General features: G+C 27.7%; 1 protein-coding gene across 1 annotated transcript in view; it reads right to left on the reverse strand.

Moving 5' to 3' along the window:
• LOC107456595 (complex I assembly factor ACAD9, mitochondrial) overlaps nt 1–22023 on the reverse strand; it is a 32206-nt gene that overhangs the window by 9946 nt on the left and 237 nt on the right. The window contains exons 2-14 of the mRNA XM_087165915.1: nt 21011–21249; nt 19384–19477; nt 17442–17543; nt 14775–14881; nt 14062–14162; nt 11141–11282; nt 9504–9603; nt 8403–8476; nt 8213–8288; nt 5947–6017; nt 2198–2317; nt 1990–2118; nt 28–107 (exon numbers count right to left, since the gene is read on the reverse strand). Of these exons, the coding sequence (XP_087022041.1) occupies nt 28–107; nt 1990–2118; nt 2198–2317; nt 5947–6017; nt 8213–8288; nt 8403–8476; nt 9504–9603; nt 11141–11282; nt 14062–14162; nt 14775–14881; nt 17442–17543; nt 19384–19477; nt 21011–21244 (1430 nt within the window). The 5' untranslated portion in view covers nt 21245–21249. The remainder of the gene's footprint in view (nt 1–27; nt 108–1989; nt 2119–2197; nt 2318–5946; nt 6018–8212; nt 8289–8402; nt 8477–9503; nt 9604–11140; nt 11283–14061; nt 14163–14774; nt 14882–17441; nt 17544–19383; nt 19478–21010; nt 21250–22023) is intronic.

Below are 22023 nucleotides of genomic sequence, written 5' to 3' on the forward strand. Positions count from 1 at the left end.
AAAATTCAAAGAATATTTTTTACATACATAACTTCCTGTCCCAGGTTTGCCCCAGCAACTTTGAATCCATTCATACTCAAGAACAGTTTGGTAATGTCATTTGGCATCTAGAGGGAGAAAAAAAACAATCACACATTTTGTCAAGTTTGAGCAAAATAATTTAAAGCATTTATATGAGAATATTTTTTTATTAAATTAATAATGACGTTTATCCAGAAATTCATATTCTTTTAATTTGCTTTCTTTACATACTGACCAACAGCTACATTAGTTAGCATTGTCAAGAAAATAGTAACATCATTACATTATATGTAAACAGTAACACTGTTACATTATACAGACACAGTAACATTGTTAAGAAAAAATTATCTTAGTGGTAGTAACATTTGTTTTAATGTATAAAATATTTGTTCTTATAGTGGACAAAACTTTGCATAACCACCAAAACAAATCAATAACTTAAACATAAGTATATTAGATGCATTAGGCATTGGTAAAATTCATAACAACCAAGTTCAACTATTTTCTAAGTGTTGACAAAAAGTAATTCATTAAAGAAGGTTTCTTACTTCAATTATTATTTTACCACTAATGTGTCAAATCATTCTCAAGTATTACCATACAAGCTGACAGTTCAGTATCATGATTTGATAAGCATGAAATAAAGTTATGATACCTTTATTGAGGAAGTATGGTGCAAAATTTTAAGCAATGATACATTTTTTATTAGAGAATAGACAAAAATACCATAGCATGGTTTTCTACACAAAAGCTTCAAATGAACATACAACAAGGTTTCCATGCTTGTTGTATGTTCACTTGATCTTTTTTCACTTTTAATTATGAAACAAATAAAATTCTTTCTTTTTTTAAGTACACTTGTTTGAATTGAATACCCCATTGTCAAACAAAAGTAGGAAAATAAGAAAAAAAAAGAATAGTGTATATTGATTGAATAGTAATTACTGTACAGTTCTCTTTATTTTATAATTTTAGACCACCATTTTAAGCATTACTAGTTAGTTTAATCATCAATATTTTTTCTTTGATAAATACTATTTTTAACCAGTAAAAATCATACTAACAACCGATTGTACGGCTTTCAGGTTAACTCTTCTAGAACAAGGTAGGTAAGTCACTTCGGATAGGGATACAAGGTGAATAGTTTTGTCTCAACTCTTTCATTCCCCAAAGGCACCCCATAAGAAATAAGCTGTTTCTTGTTATCATAGCTATGGACAGTCCCAGACTTTTAGTCTGAATGAGTTCTCCACAAAGCCGAACAGTACTTTAATCTGATTTTCATGACAAGGAAAGCTGGGGACTAAATTTTTTCTAGTACATAGAACTTTGTTAATTACAAAGTTAACAACAATTAAAGGCCTGCTCGAATTCTAATAAAAATTTCAATCATGCCAACCTTTCTTAAGTTCAACTCATTAAATATAGGAAGAATAAAATTTCTAATACTCTAAAAAAAAGTGATAACTTTACTCACATTTATTAATGAAAAATCTAAAAATATGCTACTTTAAAAATTTTAATTTTAATAGTTTTTATTTGTTTAGATAAGTGCATGATCAAAGCTTTGCAGCAGTTTCATTTTTTGATAATTTTTGTCAAGCACAAAATGTCAAACATGGTAAAAAAAAAATGCAAAAGGAATTTAAAGGAATAAAAAAAGGAAGAAATGCCACAAATATTAAAAATTTGAATTTTGAGAAAAGATAATAAAAATTCCTATATTTCTCTACATGGGCTTTTGAATCTAGGATTGTAGATATTTTACCAGCAAAAATATACACACAAAAAATAAATAAAAAATTAGAATTTATTAAAAAAAGCTATCAATGTAATACACGATTCACTCAATTAAGATATCAGGTAGGAAATTAACATAAGATATAACTTCAGCATACAACTTGTAACATTATGTTTTTAACTAAACTTATTTAATAAATTAACTATAATAAAAAATAAGTAGCATACATCAAAATGGGCTAATCCTAGAGCGTCTCTAAAAAACCTTTCCAGCTGCATATCTCCTGTAAGACAAGAGGTGCCAATCAATTCCATCATTTCTCTGACACAATAGAGTGTTCCTTTAGAATTAAATAACTAAAACAAAAAACATTCTTAGAATAATTTTAAATCATTTTCAAAAAGTGGAAAGAAATGCTATAAGCGAAATAATTACTTTTAAGGCAGCACTTTCGAGTTCTACATCTGGATTTTCCGTGGAGTCTAAGAGTGCAGCTGTAAAGTACGATACACTCTCCATTGCATATAAAATTGAACTTATTTTGGACAGCCTTCGCTGAAAAGAAATGAAAAATTACAAAGATTGGAAATTTCAATTTATTTTACGTAAAACATGATTAAATCAAAAAACTGGATTTATTTTGCAGTGCCAAGTTTTTTTTTTTCCCGAGGGAAATTTTTTAAAAAAAGCGGCAGTTTAAAAGACTTACATTTGAAGCAAAGCTAAATTTTAAACTATATATACCATTGTGTTATAAAGAATTATCTGAGTTTTAAATGATTAAGCAATTAAAATATTTTAAAAGTAATTAAACTTTTTAAAAAAATGCCAATTTGTCAAGACTTTTTAAAATAATATAAATTAACAATTCTCAATTTTTGCAAAGTTTTACAAGCTCAAATAATGGAGTGACTGACCAACTTTTTGATTATTAAAAAATTAGAATGCAAACGCTTTACATTTTCACAAAACTGTAGCTTCTCGTCATATTGGCATTTTTCACCATCTTTAGAAGTAGCATAGAGTGCTCTGGTTAAAAATAAGCTAAGCCTGATTTACCAGTTCAGAATATGCATTGCAAATCCATTGCTGTAATGAAAATAGCGTATTATTTTCAAAAAGTCTTATTACATTATGATACAAAGCCTTCGAAAAGTACCAGTTGGTCAGTGCAAATAAGGTATAAAATTAAGAGGTCATTTTGTACAAGGTCTTTGTTAGTTTTCCCCTCCAATTTGAGGATTAAATGCTTAATTAAAGTACAACTTACCCAATCATAACTATAAAACATCTTCTAATCAATCTGTCTAAGCTTTAAAATTTACCGAAAATGAAATGAATAAGCTGTCATGTTATAGCTGGCAATTATAAAGTATAATGATATAAAATTATTGTTTTTTTGAGTTCTTATACTTCTGATTAATGTCAGTTATTTTGGATATATTTCCAGTATGAGTCTTTTGAAACCCTTCCTCCATTTTATACATGAACTTATATATATATATAACGTCGTTGCCGAGTGGAAGGATTAAAACAGGTCTTAGGCAGGGAAGGAGGGTACAAATCATAAAAGTGTGTACAAATAGTTGTGCTCCTCGGTTATATGTTAGGGAAAATCTTGCAAAGTAAATCCGTAAAATGGTTTAATTTAGGGAAAGAGGGAAATCTTAGTAATTGTAATTGGTTTATCAAATAGCTCGAGCGATTCCCACAGAGAGCAAAGGGAAAAGTATCTTGCTTTTAATTAATGCATAGTTGAGCCAAAGATAGATTAAAGGACAGGATGTGAATTTAAAAGTGTGAGAAAGCATTTCGTTTTGAATAATAAAATAAAAGGATTTACAGAAAAGAATAACATAAAAAGATTAATTGAAACTTCTTATGTTATATATATATATGTATATGTAATACAGAAATAATAAATACTTTTGTATTCATAAAAAAATTAAAACTCTTCGGTTTCATAAAATGTCTTTGTTAAAGAGTAAGCATAGAGCTATTCTATTTTGGGAATTCAAGGCTGATAACATACCATTGAATAATAATTAGATTTACATTTGAAAGGAGGAGTTATTTTTAGAATCTTGCCCCTCTTTCACTTCCATATTAGGAAGCATTAAATGATTTTCCATAGCGCATAGAGTTACAATGGCATGTACAGCTGTAACCTAATTACACCAATATCTGTAGTATTTAATGCGGGAGCGATTGTTTTCGCATGTCTCTTCCTGAATAACGTGTTCTTCAAAACATCTGTCGGAACCATCCGGAGTCTTGTCCACTCCCCCTCCTTTGAGGAGGGCAGTTGTGAACTGTTATAACCACCAGCATATCTTTTAATAAACCTTTTGATAACTTATTATGGTTTCGACTGCATTTATTAATATGAATAAACCAATGATAACAGAGATGTAGCCCCGTTATTACATATAGGGGTCTGTCTAGATTTTTTTGAGAGGAACCTATTTTGTGAAAATTATAAATTATAATAAAAAATCAACACAAAAATATGGTAAAGTAAAAAAATATTTTCCAAAATTGTTACTATAAATAAAAATCATTTATGACTGGTAAATCTCTATATATTTATTCTCATATATATAAAAATAATTTTGCTTTTGTAAAATTTTGAGCTTAAAAATTGTGTGCAAATTTAAAAATTCGTAAAAATCACTGTCCATAGTTAAATTATAGTTAAATTTTAACTTGAGTTTAATAAAAACACACATTTAACAGTACTAGCACTAAAAGCTATTTTCATTATGATAACATTTTCAACAAGCTCACACAGAAAAAAATTTCATAGGGAAAAAATGTTTCATAAAAAATAAAGGCCTGTTAGAATAAATTTGGAATAATCTTCAAGACAATATTTGAATTTCGACTTCCTGTAAAGTTTATCAAGGGAGAGCCTCATTGTTTCATTTTAAAAACCTCAGCAAAAAAAAAAGCTCGTTTTGATGTGGTGTAAGCAACTGGTTAGGCTTACCACACCGCACTATCTGACCAAACACGTGCTACCTATTTGTAAAAGACAGCTGGAAGAAAAGCTACTCTTTACTGTAGGGATGAGAACGGGGCTTGCGTGGTATTAGTGCCTTTTCTTCCACTTCCATTAAGGAACGAGCGGCTGATGTTCCTTTTCTCCCACAGCATTTTGGGATCCCGGCATGCTCTCAGCCAGGTACGGGGAGGAAAAACGTTCTTCTTACAAACTAGGTGGGAATGTCATAATAACAATCTGTGGGAGGGTTCCATTGCAAGTTGAAAAGCGTAATTCACCTGGGAATTATCGCTTATTACGGAGATACAAAAACAAAATTTTAGGAGATCAGAGGAGAATTTTAGAACTTGCTTTTTAAAAGTATTTTGTGAAAATACCGTTTTTCCTAAAAATGAATTTGCAAAACCGCTGAACAATAGTAAATGTGCCCAGGACAGACCCCTGATATATATATATATACATAGAAGAGAATGGTAATATTTTGAGAGGCAAGCCAATATAACCAATCAAGCACTGGTTTTAATTGCAGAACCTTTGGTTTTAGTGCTATTAAATACTAAATTGTTTGATAACTAAATAAATAATTTTTGAGGGGGGAGGGGAGAAAAATAAGATTTATGGATAGGTTTATGATAACATTTTTGATAAGTCAAAAAATGTGATATTAAAAATAATAAAAAATTTCTATAAATTAAGGGAAATTTTAGAGATTTTGCAAATGTCAATATTGTAGTTTTGACCTAATTTAGAGAAGCAATGCTTTTAAATAATTCTAAGTAAATCACCATATAAATCAATAATTAAAAAAACAGTGAAAAAATTACAATTAATTTTCTGTAACATTTTTATTTTAGTTAAGACATATATCAAAGCAAGCTGAGTAATTAGTTCAGCTTTAGTAATTATTTAGCACAGCTGTATTCTATTACTTCAATTTTTCATACAGAGAAAAATTTAACACACAATTTTTTTCAAAAGTTGAAGATATCTTGGATTGTTAAAAATATCAAAATGAGGCATTGTTTTAAATTTAAAATTTATTTTAATTATACATTATGCTTAAGATACATTTAAAATAAAATATAAGGCTGGTTTTACAGTTGAGTTTGGACACTTTAACAATTAGTAAGAAACAGTGCATTTTAAGAAAAAATTTAACTAGTTATCCTTAATTACTAACCCTAATCAATTGTTTATCAGCCATAGATTCGCCTAATCTTTCTGTGTGAATAACTCTTTCAGTAATAGCATCTGAAAAACATAGTATAACTAAAAGTAACATAGTAAACATAGTAAACAAACATAGTATTAAAAAGTATAATTATAACTACAAAGAAAATAAATTTATATCTGATTTACAAGAAAATAAATATTGATGAACAGTACAATACTTTTTAAAGGGGCGGATCCAAACATTTTTTCTGGAGGGGGTCATAGACTCAGATCCCCCTCCCACAACTAATTTTTTTTTATAAAAGAAATTTTTCTTAAATATTTTTTTTCAAAAAAAAAAAAAAAAAATAAATAAAACTGGGGTTTTTAATGCTAGGCTTCTCACTTATTTTTTCATAATGAACAATACATAAATAATTCAAGTATTCAACATCTTTGAACCGAATGTAATGCGTTGTTTAGAAACTTCTCAAATCTGTCAATGATTTTTTAAACATCCAAATCAATTTCTCGATGAATGCTTAATAATGTGAGTTCATTTAACCGTTCTTGATTTTGAGTTGCTCTAAGCCAACTTTTGAGACGTCGAAGAGTTGAAAAGGAACGTTCTGCTGTTGCCGCACTAACTGGCAGAGTTATAAAAATTCTCAACAATATATTGATTGATGGGTAGAAATCGATGTCACATGCATTAATAATCTTGGAAAGATCGTTGGGCACTTCAAGTCCTGCTTCTGCTTCACGCTGCCATTTTGTTTTGACAACTTTTACAGAAGCATTTAAGAGATTCTTATAAAACTCGGGAGTTTCACGAACAGCTATAAGATCTTCTTCTGTAACAGTTTGACAAGGTAAAAAAACTAGTAGATTAAAAAGTTTCATTACATCTGGGGAAAGTCTGTTCTTTCTTATTTCTTTTGTAAATTATTAAAAAAATTATTATTTAAATTTTTTTTCTGGGGGTGGGGTCATGACCCCTATTACCCCCCCCCCCTCCCACACTGGATCCGCCACTGACTTTTTATAGACATATTTCAATGCAAAAGACATGATCAAGGAATGGTTGAGCTAAGATACATGCAATTTTCAGAAGTAATATAATGTGAAGGTTTTACTTGCGTTTATAGATTGAAAAAAAAAACATTTTACAATAGTCTGATGCATTCTACAAATTTTTCACTAGCATTTAAAATTTTCATATTTCTTTTAATTTAAATAAAATACAGCATTTCTACCAACAAAAATAACACAAACAATATACTTATTATTTTCTCTAAGTAGTTCCTGTCTGTCACTCTAACTCTCTAAACAACCTCACAATTTAAACTTCATCTTATGAATACTCCGCCAAGGCAAACATCTCACACTACATAAAATTTTCAAAAGCTCCAACATTCCTTGACAAATAAAACCATTAAATACTCTCTTAATCAGACACAGAGAGTAATTCACATTTAAAAAAGGTCCTCCAAATCTTTTAAAGGCCAACTAAAAATTGACCTTAATTTGCATGTTTTGAAATTAATAAAATCATCTTCAGAAAAGATCTAAAACAGTGTTTTCACTACAGCGCGAGAATCTCGCATATTCTTTTATATTCTCGCATTAAAAAATGATTACTGCGAGAAATTTGCGCATTCTATAAACCAATTTTAAAATTAGCGAATTCTCGCATTTTGAAAAAAATTTCTCATTTGCGCCATTTAGAATAAAATCTGTTTCACTTTTCTTCCTGGATCTTTTATTATTTTCAACATCTGCCCCATTATCTAGCTTCCCTATTTACCAGTATTGTTCAGAACCTTTAAGAACAACAGAACACCATCGGCCTTCCGAACCATGGAACCTCTTCCAGAACGCATTTCTACCCTAGGTAAGGTTTCTTCATGTAAGATGTTCAAATTTTTTGCTCGTTAATGTAAGATGGACAAATGAAAATGAAACAAATGTGGGTAGAAACGATCAAAACGAAACAAATACGCATTTGAGCAACCTAATGAGAATAGCTGATGAAAAAGTAGATGTAGAACATTTTCCATATGATGATGAAGCAAAAAAAAATATTCAATGCTTTAAAAATTAGAAGATGCTAAAAATGCATTATAATTAAAGAAATGATTTTTTTTTCAAGTCTCTTTGTGTTTTTTTTTTTTTTTTTAATTTTTGAAATCTCACTTAACTTTTCGAAATCTCACCCTGTTTTTGAGAAAGGGTGAGAAATCCTCACCCATTTTTTTCTGAGATGAAAACACTGTAAAATAATTAAAAATTACCTAAGAGAGCTTTTAGAGTTCCAAATGTAAATGTGTTTTGTGCTATCCTGAAGGACTCAAGGGATTTTAAATAGACCTGTGGGAAAAGTAAAGATATAATATTGAAGATTAATAATATTGAATATTAATAATATTATAAGATTAATAATATTGAAATATATTTTGATAATACAAAAATATTTTAACTCACTGAAAATCCATCTCCATCGCTCCCAATTAAGTTTGAGGCTGGAACTACTACGCCTTGGAATTGAACTATTCCAGCTGAAAGAAAATTTTGATATTAAGATTTTAAATTGGACTACAGCAAAAAAAAAACAGAGTTTTTGTAATGAGTTTCGAAATTTGACTAGTTCAGTCAAAATAGATTTTTTATGTTAAGGGGCACTTACATGTATTAACTTCATCCTCAAAGTTGTAAACTGATTTTTTAGCAATACTTTTTTTTCTTTCCCAATACAAATGACTAAGATATCAAAATTACATAGTTTAATAATTTTTCAAATTCTGTAACATTAATGCACAAAAAAAGAACTAGTCAAAAGTTTAAAATTTTTACCAATCAAAGGAAATTATATTGCTAAATAAAAAAATATCATCTTAAATATCTCTAGAATTTTAGTTTTCAAAGATTTTTTTTTAAAAAAAGAGAGAAAATAACTTCACTGCATGGAATTAGACAATGGCATTTTTTTCCCAGTAGTTTCATGCTCTTCATGTATCAATAGAGAATAAAAATAATTATGAGCATATTCATATGCTCATGACATTTTTATTGAGAAGTATTAAATATAATTCAATGTAAGATATAATTTTTATTGTTACTATTTCACACAAAGTAATTTTTTTATTGTTATTATTTCACACAATAACTAATAGAGTTCAAAATTTGCTAAATTTATAAAAATGAGCTAAACATAAAATATTCTAAAAGGTCTAATTTTGTATTGAAGTAATAATAGGCTATTCCTTTTAGAAACAATGATTATTCCCTTAGGTGCCAGGAAACCTAATACAGAATAAATGGAATGCAAAACTTTAGATATCTAAAATATTCGAAAAAAATTAAGATAGCAATTACACATTATAGCACGCCATGACAATCATGCACTGAGAACTAGTCTTTTCCTTAGTCTTTTCTTTATACAATTCATAGACAAAACAAAAAATCAAACTTACTCGTAACAAGGAATATAAACATCAACATTTAAGACAAGGTTAAAAATAGCAGCAATAAAGAAGAAAAAAAATATAAAATTGAAAAAAATAAATAAAAAAAGGCAATACCCACTGTCAAGTCCCTTCAGGCATGTTTTATGTTGTCTCGATACTTTGATACCATCAGAGTTTCCATCCACAATGAACGCAGATATCGTGTTTAAATCGGGATCCTAAATTAATGAGTACAATCAGAGCTTAAAACTGATCAACATCCATTTGATCATTAGTTAAAATTATTACAAATATCATCAAAATTACATATAAAAAAACAGCAGCATGCAGAAGTCAAACAATTTAAAATTGATCCATAGGCTTAAGTATGACCTATAGGCATAGTATGAAGTACATCTTAAGTATGAAATACACATCTTAAGTATGAAGTATGATTTATAGGTTAAAGCACACTATGTATGTCATTCAAATAGTCTAACTGGGAATTATTAAAGTAAAAAAAAATTCGATAACTAATTAAAAACATTGAAGTCTTGAAACCATTTTAAGAAATGAAAAATAAAAAATAATTTTAATAAAAGAAATTAATTTATATAAAAATGATTTAAAATTAAAAAAAAAAAGTTTGTTCTTCAAGTCCCTCATTTTAAAACAAAATATGACCTGTAGGTGAAAGAAAAAATAAATAACAATGAAGTCTTAAAATCATGTTTAGGAAATGAAAAAAAAAATTTAAATAAAAAGGATGTTATTTGTTTTTGAAGAAAAATGATTTATATAAAAATAAATAAATAAATAAATATATATATATATATATATATATATATATATATATATATATATATATATATATATATATATATATATAATATATATATATATATATAAATTTGGTTTGTGACTCCTACTTTTCATTGCAAGCATCAAAAGATATCTAAATCATAAAAAAGATTTCCAGTAGAATTAAAAAAATTCATTCATTTCACAAAGCTGTTTTTATTAACATGCACATAAAGGTTTGTTATGTTGCACACAGATTAATTAACAGTTTTGGTATAACAATAAAAAATATCTGTAGAAAAATTAACAAGAATAAACCAAAAGAGTTATAATAGAGTCATCAATTTGCATTAATGTGATTTTTATCTTAAAATATGAACTTTTAAGCATAGTCAATTATTCAACAGAATTCAATAGAATACAAATTCAACAGAAATTAGAATTTTTATTATTAATGTTAAATCTGCCCTATTCTATGGATCTGAGACATAGGGCTGCAATAAAAATAATATGAAAAAACAAATATTAATTAACAATAGTTTAAGAAGACTCTTGCATATTAAGTGGCTGCATGAAATTAACAATGCAGAAGTTCTTAGAACAGCAAAACAGAAATAATTGAACAGGTAATTAAAAATACTAGATGGAAGTGGATTGATCAAGTTCTACACAAACCTGAGAAAGTTAATAAAGTAAAACACATTTTGAGCCCTCACAGCAATAGAAAAAGAGGGAGACCTTAAAATGCATGGTGAAGGGCAATTATAAATGAATTGAAATCAATAAACAAGATATGGAAAGAAGCAAAATATATAATCACAAATAAAATGAAAAGGCGAGGTATAATAAACGCCCTATGGTACAATTTTGAGAGAAGAAGAGTATGTATTCATGTATTGTGAAATGTCATTATAATGTACTGTACTGTATTTCAAAAAAAAAAAAAAAAATTTAAAATTACAGAATAATACATACCACTGGATTTTCTGATTTTGCGAAAACAATAAACACACCTGCTCTACCAGCATTGGTTACCCAGGTCTTAGTTCCATTAATTAAATAGCTATCCTCTGATACTTTTTCTACAGTTGTTGAAATTGAAGACAGATCACAGCCACTGAAATAATATATTCTGTAATATTTCTATGCATCATCACAGGAAAAAAAGCATTAAATTAATCATTAAGATATTTAAAAAAAAAATACAATGGAAACTCCCGCATCCAGAATTAGCAGGACTTTGGCAAACCTTGAAAATAGATTTTTCTGTATAGTAGGTCTCTTAGGTAAACAAACATAACAAATGTTAGTCAAAAATAAATAAATAACAAATCATCAATAATTAACGTTAATTTCATACAGCAACATCTTCTTATTGGATGAAGAAAATAAATAAAAGTGGGAAGACATTCAATAGTTAGTACAGATATATAAAAGATCAGATTGACAAAGGATCATGTGCACAATTTTGATGAAATATTTATAGGAAACCTTTTTTTCCAGAAAAAGGTTAAAAGCTTCTGTTGTTCACTATCATTGGAAATAATGTTTTGCAGAAACCTCAAATGTTGGAGTAAGAATGGTATCTTTTGTTTATTTACTACCAATATTAATTGCTGTAGACATTATTTATAATGCATCAAACTGATGTCGTATTTCAATAGTTTTAAAATGAAGTTGCTTTATATGGTTATTTTAAAAGAATAGTAAGTAGTAGAAATAAGGTAAGATTTTTTAATTATCCTAAATATAATTAAAAACTATATCATTATTTTATATTTTTTAATTATCCTACATATAATTAAAAACTATATCATTATTTTATATTTTTATCAACACAAATTTACAGATTCAGCAACTTATATCTTTGAACTAGAAAATAAAAACTTTCATATTTATTAAAATATAAAAAATAGATTGACATTTTATCTTCGAAAATAACATATAATATAACCTCATGAAACCTGTAATTAGCATCATAACATTAATTTACGAGCAATCAATTACTCGTAATCAAAAATTATTATTATATATAATCTTATTTCCATTTTATTAATTATTATGATTATAATAAATCTGGTTAATTATGCATATTTTTAATGATGATTTTTATAATAATGGGTGATTTATTAACGTTTAAATTTGTCCAAATCTGCTAAAAATTTAAAAGAAAGTTAAATACAAATTAAAATAATAATATGATACTTAATTAGTGCTGTGTGTGCTTATTTTATTATATAATATTAACTGTACGACAAAGGATGATTTATATTATTCAATTTAATTTAATAATAACACTAACAGTAAGAAAGTATTTAACCCTTTGATGGTTATGAACAAGCTCGGCTCGCAATCGAATCGTGCATCATAATGCGCACAAACGAGATCCGCTCGGGAGCACGATTTTGACCGAAATGGTTAGAAACGAGCCCTACTCATTTAGTGAAATTTTTCCCAAATGCGCGCTGACGAGCTGAGCTCGTTCGCCATTATTATTCTGCATTGATTATGTTACAAACGAATCCTACTCGCGAAATGCAGTTAGTTTTACTGTCTACAGATGGCAGTATGGGTTCCATGAAATTCTTTTCATAATGAAGATGAAATTTTTTTTTTACCATAGTCTTTTTATGCGTATTATGGCGCATTTTTTAGGGTGTTTGTAAAGTAAAATGGCTCAAAAGCGAAAGTTAGATATTTATGATGATGATTATGATTGTTAAAGATTTTTAGGTAATTACTGCAATTTTTTTATAGGTTGTACAAAAAGATTTTTATTTAATTACTGTATTTAAATGCTTCATAAAGTTTTACATTAGTTGTATTTATTTAGTCTTTTCAATTTAATATTTGTCTTATATTTATAATTAACTATTATTTATATAATTGTTTATAATTTACTATTTAATAATTATTTTAAAGTACATAAAAACTGTTATTTATGTACTACAAATACTTTAAGAAATTCTTAAAACGCTTGAGGCGAGCTATCTACGGCATCGCCAGAGAACGACATTTTCGAAAAAATGGCGGGGGAAAACAGCCGCCACTTTCGACTACTGTTTACTCGTAATACTGCGTGGATTAAGTGAACAAAACCTGCTTACTTCCCTAACCATCAAAAGGTTAAGGTTGGTTTGCATGAAATGGCAGATTTCTAAGTGAATATGTAAAACCGCATATTTTTTTTTGAAAGCATTTATTTAACCAAATCGTCTTCCATTTGCTTCAATGCACTTTTTCCAACAAAATTTTAATGCATAAATGCCTGTTTTTAAAAAAAAATATTCCGATCCTTGTAATCAATAAATGCTAATATGTAATTTCTCAGACTGTCTTCATTTTCTTACTGTTTAACCTGTAAAAACTGATCTAAATGTTTAAAAAAATGTAAGACGGTTGGTCAAAGATCTGATGCAGATAGAACAGTTTTCACAGGCTAAACAGAATGAAAATGAAAATAATCAAAAAAATCCCATAATATAATTGATTGTATAAAACGAACATCTTCACATTAAAATCTTATTGGGAAAAGTGTATTGAAGCAAATGGAGCATATTTAGATTAAGCAAACAGGTTTTGAAAAAAGATATGCAATTTTATGAATTCATTTAAAAATCCGACATTTTATACATTTTTACTTAATAGTAAATTCAGATAAATAATTTTCTAAATTTTGAAATTAAAGTCACAGAAAAATAAATACACATTAATTTTATTGTAATTTAAAATTACAAATTGAAAATAAAACAAGAAAAAATAATCATTAAGCCATACAAGAAAATTTAATTTTTAAAGTAATTGAAGTTTCTTTAACATGTAATCAACAATATTTAGCAAAAAAAAGTTATATTAATTAGCAAAAGAAAAGAAAGAAAAAAACTACTGAGAAGTACCTATTACTTTCTGAACAACAGAATGCTGCTATTAGTTCTCCAGATGCTAACTTAGGAAAATAACGACTCTTTTGTGCTTCAGACCCAAATTTCAATATTGCCTAAAATATTTGAATAAAAAAGAAATTAATTTATTTATAGCTACAAATATACAAAATAAAACAGAAGTTGACTCCAACCTCTATAAGCTTCAATGATAAGAATGCATGAGAGAAATTGATAAGAAAAAAGGTAAAAGCTGAAATGTAATATTAGAAAGAAAAAAAATAAAAAAACCATGTGACAATAATTAACATGTTGCACACAGGTTACATATTTTTATGGGTTTTTTAATTGGAGACTTACTAAATGATCATAAAAAAAAAGAATTATTACACAATTATTTATTTGACAATGAGAGTAAATATAGGAGTGAATTTTCTCCCAAAATATTTGAAATTCTAGACAAAAAAAAAAAAAGAAGGAAAAGACAGTCAATGCATACATACATGCATTGTGTGAACATAATGATCTGAAATATATACATACACATAAGGAACTAAAAATAAAAATGTATTTAAAGTTTCATTGAAAAACCAAAATATAAGGAGGAAAAAATGTTTAAAACTTTTTATCATAAAACAAAATGTGCAAAAATAAAATAAAATTATTCATTTATGAGTTACCAACAAACAAAGAGATAAAATAAATGTGAAATCTCATAAGATTATTACTTCAGTTGCTAAAAATTCATGAGCTGCTATTGTACTGAAAAGTGACCAGTCTAGTCCAAGGGCTTCATTTAAACGAGTACATGCTGTATAAGAGAGATCAAGACCCCCTGAAAAAAAATAGATATTTATTAAATTTTAACTTTGACTCTAAAATAAATTAAAGCTTACATTATAAAATAAGTAAAATTAAATTTTGACTTAAAAATTTAATTATTTGTCATATTAAGTTTTGATTAATTTTTTCAATTTTGGACTTAATTATTTCATATTACAGAATTTGTTTAAAATTATAAATGGTGATTTACTACTAAAAATATTTAGAACTTGAAATTTATTTTTTAAAATTATTTAGGTAGATATAAATGTCAAAAATTAATTAAAAAAAAGGTTCCACAGCAATGGTTCTCCCGACTTAGGGTGGCGCTGTAGTTTGTGTGTGTTGTTGATTCAGAGAACTATGCCGGCAATATCTTTACTACTGGTCACCAAGGCAGAAAGATCGAAGCGGTGACATTAGACAAACAAGGAACAACCTGGTCCTCAAGGTTGAAGGTATGGCGTGGGGCTGACATCTCCATCTGGTTTAAAAACCTCACCTTTAAGAAACCCAATGAAATACTTTACCTGTTTTAACAAAGCCACAGAAACAAAGAAGAGGATGACCCAAGGCGAATTTGCTGTGGAAATATGAAGTTAAGATAATCTTTGGTATCTTAAGGGTTAAGAACTGAGAGACCATTAGTACCCAAAGTGTTGCTTGGAATTCTCTTCAAAGGAAAGCCTAGGCCAGCCTTGAGCTATTGTGCCGAAAATGATGAAAAAAGTTAAATTTTGATCATTTTAAGTAACTAAGACTAAATCTACTTTGGGAAACTAAAATTTTTTGAGTCAAACAAGATTCATCAAATAACTGTCTAATCTTTTAACACTAATAAAATATGGGTAAGACGATAATTCGAGATCTTAAATTGTTAAAAAAGAAAAACTTATAATCTACATGATACTCAACTATTAATTGTGTTACAATACTCTACTATCAATAGTGTTATTAACAATAATGTTATCAATATAGTACTATTAACAATAGCAATGTCCTACAACACACAATGCATGTATAAGAGAGAGAAGATCAATATTAACATACTGTGAAAGAATAATGGTTCAACTATGATTGTTTAATATTTTTCATCATATTAATCAAAATCACAAACATTCATAATACATTAAAAACAACTAGATCAGTTTTAGAAAGAAAAAAAATTAAAAAATAAAATTGAGAAGTAAAAATTTTAGATAAGCTTTTCATTTTCTTCTATTAATTTTTAAAACAAAACTATATTATTAATAAGTCCATAATAATATAAAATACTTTGGGAAAAGGTCACTTTAAAAGTAAATTTCAATAACATTCTATTAGTAAACTATAGAATATATATATCTTAAAATCAATACAAATACTCAAGTATTTATAAAATAAGAAATGAAATACAGTGATTTATGATAAAATAAATCAAAATAGTAATTACCATACTAACAATGGACGTGAATTATTACTTGATTAATAAAAGGAGACAATGCAATCAAACACAATGTAAATGATTTGCAATAAAATAAGAAACAAAACAAAATTAATTGCTCATTGCAAATAATTTTCTAAAATATTAAAAACTATTTGAAAATTACTAAAATTATTATTATTATTATATATATACAGTCAGACCTCAATATAAGGTCATCCGCATATAAGGCCACCTTTCCAAAGTCACGGCTCACTGAATAGGAATTCTTTGTTACAGATTATGGGATATATGGTAAAGTTTTAAAAATCGTTAACGCTTATAAGGTCATTTTTATCTGAGGCGAGGGGAGCTCTCTTCTAACAAAAGCCTATTTAACTTCCTTACAAGGCAATTACTCCTCTCGAGTTCTAGGAAAATGTTGCAGTCAACGAACAAGCTACACTTTCTGAAATTGTTTCACAAGTTGTGGACAGTAAGGACAATGACATTGATCCTGAGACTGTAGCTTTAACCTAAGTTGAAGCTTTCAATGCAATGAATGTCAGACGATATTTTTTTATAAACCATGAGGGGGCTGAGGAACATTTTGAGAAGTCACAAAATCTAGAAAACATTGTTTTTAAAATGAAACCAAAAACAAGACAGACCTGCATAAATGATTATTTTAAATAAGGTAAGATGCAATGTATGTATGTACACTTTGAGGAAATTTGTAAATTTATATTAAACTAAAAAATTTTTAAACCTAACTTTCTTTAATTCTTTGCTAATTCTGTCAAAATTTATTGACTTAAATATTTAATTTATGGCCGATCATTTTAGTTTGTATTACCGTCTGTAAAAAATCATAATGTGTACTATTTATGTGCTTAGTTACGAGCTGCTAATGAATCAGTTAAAAGGTCACCCCACTTTTAAGGTCACTTTTGAGATGTCCCTTTGGGTGACCTTATATCGAGGTCTGACTGTATATATATATATATATTAAGTATTATATAACATCTTGGAAAATTATTATATAAAAAATATTATATAATAATTTTAAAAATAATCTTATAGAATATGAAGCATGTAAATAAAAAAATAAAAAGAGCAATTTTTAAAAAAAATAAATAAATAATTTAATTTCATGTATACTATTATTTACCGTATTTTGATGGAATCATTCTTCCAAACAGGCCCAAATCTTTAAGTTCTTGCAGCAAAGATTCAGAAAGTGAACAAGATTCGTCTATTTCAACTGAATTTACTAGAATAAAAGAGAGGAAAATTAAAAAAAAAAAAAAAAGATAAGTCAGTAATGTAAGGAATGTGGATGGCCTATTTAGAATGGTATTTATAAAATGGCTATCTTTTCTTTTTGCCAATTTATTTTTTAAATACAGAACTTAATTTATAAAGAGGATAAACTTACAAAAGTGGCCAAACTAACAAATTTCACTAAATCTATATACTTACAAGATTCTTAAACCAAGCAGTCATTAAAGCAACAAATTAATAATCATAATTAAGATCTAGGTCCACAAGAATCGGTATTAAAAAAACTAGCAAAAGCTATGCTAGCAATAATTTTTATTGAAGACAAAAACAGTATCTAAATTAAAATATTTGCTTATTAAAAAGAATTCTTTTGCCATTACACAATAGAAATAAATTATAATAAGGTTTTGATCATGGGAGAAATTTTAATACAAAATTGACTTGCTAAAAAATATATTGTGTAAGTGGTGGAAGCATGTATAGTAAAAAGTACAACCTGAATAAAATGACATAAAACATAATAGCAATACAAGCTGGAAGTAATTTCTATCAATAGTACCAAGTTCTCAAAGTAATAATTTTTCTTTAGTCTAAAGTAAAGAGGTAAGACATAATAATTGTACAAAATAATCTAATAAATTAAAACCTCAAAAATTAATGGATTCTTAAATTTTGAACCAGTTAGAATTTTTTATTCTAGTGGCGAGTGTTTTTTATGAATAAAGCTAAGTAACATAAAAAAAGAACTTTCATTTCCTTGGATGGTATTTTTATATATTTTTTTTCATGTTAATTAGCTTTAATCACTAGATTTTTGATAAAACAATGTTTATTTCTAAATGTACAGCAACAACTGAAGGATGGATAATACAGATTATTCAACAGTATAGGGAACTGGATTATAGGGTCATATTCCTCTAATTTGCATACTTCCCATTATATCAAACTAGTTTCTATTAAGTTATTCAGTATGAAAACAGCCTGAAAACAATTCTCTGAACTATACCAGAAATTGAAGTATAATTTGATGAATAATAGACTCTAGATTAAAAAGATACATAGCATTTAGAACTATTTTTCATTTTCCACTTTAACTAGCACTTATTCAACTATTATCAAAATCTTTTGCGGAAACTTCCCATGCTTTTAAAAGCAACATAAATTTTGAGATTATAATTAAAAACAATAAATTCTTAAATGGTCAATTCCAAGGTAACGGACATGGCATCAGACAACTTTTTTTTTGCCCAATTTCAGTTAAATATAAAGATATCTTAACAAATTTTGCACACTTTTATATACTTTACATTTGAAAATAATGCAAAACATTTGCTTCTGGAGAAAACATTTTAATTAATAAAATAAAAATATGTCGTGGGAGACATGACAAAAAACAGGCATGGAGACAGAGTGTCTTAACCAGTATATAACTTTGGTTCAGAAATTTCTGTAATTTAATAATTTCTGTAATTTCTAAAATTTAAAAAGAAAGTACTTCTTTTAAAAGAAATACTTACTAGTATGACAGACATGGCAAGGAGTTGTGACAGATATGAGAACTTAAGACAGTTAGCTTGATTTAACTATTCATAAAAAATATAATTATTTTAATATAATGCTCTATATTGTTCTTCTCATGAAATTAAAACTCTTTTTATTCAGCTTTAGTACAAAAAAAGTTTATTTTGATAAAATTTGAAAAATGATAACAGACATGACACCTGTCTGTATTTCAAGAAATTGAAAAAAATTTATACTAAGATTGATATAAAATTTTTTACAAGTATAATTTAATTAGCTCAAAATGAATGGATCATATTTTTTTATACCTTTTGATTTCATTATATCACTGAGATTCTGTACAGATTTTTCTAATTCTGTAACTTGTTCTTTATCAAGAATTTCAGGAAAAGCCAGAAGTTCCTAAAAAAATAAATAATAATTTGATATAAAATTAAATTTTTAAAATGATATGACACTGTTAAAAAAGCAAAAATATTTTATGTCCTGTGAGCTTTTCTTTTCATAAATTCTCTCCCCCCCCCCACCAAAAAAAAGTGTTTTTTTATTTATTAGAAAATATAGGATTGACTAAATATTTAAGACAGAATTTATTGTTAGAATTATAAAGCAATATTGTAAATATGTTAGAGTTTTCTATGCTTCCTCAACTGCAATTGAAAAGTTGTTTCAACCCAGTTCTTGTAATTTTATTTTATAACCATCGTTGAACAGCCAACCCAACTTTTGGTTTACAACTATTAATGCTCAACTCCGTAGCCTTGTAATTTTGAACTCATTTCAGAAGACAAGGGAACTCCTGGATATTGGGAGAAATTTGCCTTCATGGAGGACTTTTTTATGGAACTATCGCATTTGCATTACACGGAGAGAAAAATCTCAAAACGGTTAGCCTGACAACAAGGAGACTCTAACCCATGATCCGTCTACCACTGAGGATATTTTACATCAGCATTGTGGTCGGTGCAAACCGTATGCAGAATTCATATCGACCAGACATCGCTGGGACTTAAACTTGGTTCACATCATTGGAAGGCGAAAGCTCTATCCCCTGAGCCATCTCGACTAGCAGTTCATGTAGGTAATTGAAATAAATTAAAATCAAATATGTTATGATTGCCACGAGGTGATTCAGACTTTACAATTTACATTTGCTACAAGAGAACGCCATATTGCCATATCCTGGCTATTTCTGTAAATATCAATGTTCTTCATTTACTTATTACATTAATAAAATGCAAAATATTATAATGCCAGATAATGAATAATAATTCATTCAATATACTTAGTAAGAACTGCACCAAGTATGTCAATAAAAAATTGATTGATCACTTAATTAAATATATACCAAAATGTTATAAGTAAACACATTTTTCATAAAAAAACCATATGCATTTAAAAAACTAGAACTGAAAAATTACAATTTTATTAGCAAATTGATATTTCTACGGCTGGAAATTTTATCATTTTAAAGAGTCAGGGGTCTGTCTAGGTTTTTCTGAGAGGCACCTATTTTCTGAAAATTTAGACATAATTTGTGAAAAATTAAAAATTATATTTAAAAGTCCAACACAAAAATATGGCAAGAATATGGATTTATCATTTCTTAAGGAATACAAAAATAAAATTTAAAAAAAAAGTATTTCGTGAAACTACCGTTTTTCCTAAAATTAAATTTGTGAAACTACCGTTTTTCCTAAAATTGAATTTGTGAAGGTACCGCTAACGGTAGTAAATTCGGTCTGGACAGACCCCTGAGAGTGATAATTAAAATTATTGAATGAGAATGGAAAAAACTAGGACAATATCTAGAGATGCTAATTTATGCAGAAATTAAACTTTAAGACAATAAATTATACATAAATGAATTAAACTTATAACATAAAAATTAAAGGAGTTTGTATAGCATTGAAAATTAGTTGAGTATCAACTTACAGTATCAAATTTACCCAGGAAAAAATTTTTCAGAAATGGAGGTCTTTTCCATTTGGTAATAGAGGGCTTAGAGACATGAATCTTTTCTTGAGTCACTAATTCTTCTGCATGTGCACTCGCAGTAGAATACTTTAATGAAGAAATTGCAGGAGCAAAATTAAATTTTTTACAACCCTTAAATGCAGATTTAGTCTGCTTTAAAACAGGCCATAAATATTTCATTGATGGCTCCATGGAATCTGAAATAAAAATACAGACAATGAGAATGATATTTTGAATTAAATAATTAAACTATTGTAATACTTATGTTTAAGTTTAATTTAAGTACTACTAAATTATTCGTGCAGTAAAAATTGCGTTCTAATTTATCGACACCATTGAGGCTTAATAGTTTTATTGATCTCTTCTCCCATAAATGGAGTAATAAGTTTCATAGTTTGTTTTAGATAATGTGCCTCTGTGGAAAACTCTATTTGAGGAAAACTCTGAGCATTTCTGTAGAATATTTATATTAGAGCAGTTTGAAATGATAATGTAACAAATGGGAACAATAAAGAATAATAAATAAATAAAAAACATGAAAGGGACATTTGCATTAGAGAAGTTTGAAAATATCATCAACTTTGGGAACTACGAACTACAGCTTTGTGAAATTCTTGCTTAGGAAACCAATGAGAATTCTTTTCTGTAGAATACTTAGAGCAGTTTGGAGCACAAATATGGGGGAGATTTATAAATCAGTCACTATTGATGCAAACTACTATTTTTTAACTGCGGAAAATTATAAATAATTAAAAAAAAACAAAAACAGTGCAATGGTTTGACTGAGGATGGATGAGTCAAACCCTTCTAATAGGTCCCTTTCGGTGTCGATATTTTGTAATTTATAGCGAGCCCCTTGGCCGATTGTGGATCGAATTTGGCATAGTTGCTGACATGTAATCTAGCCCGAACATGAAGAGTTGGGGGGAACTTTTGCTATAGTTGTCTTTGAGAAACACATTATTTAAATT

The sequence above is a fragment of the Parasteatoda tepidariorum genome, chromosome 1 (genome assembly GCF_982258835.1).
Source record: "Parasteatoda tepidariorum strain Cologne lab strain chromosome 1, Ptep-v5.0, whole genome shotgun sequence".
Lineage (NCBI taxonomy): Eukaryota > Metazoa > Arthropoda > Arachnida > Araneae > Theridiidae > Parasteatoda > Parasteatoda tepidariorum.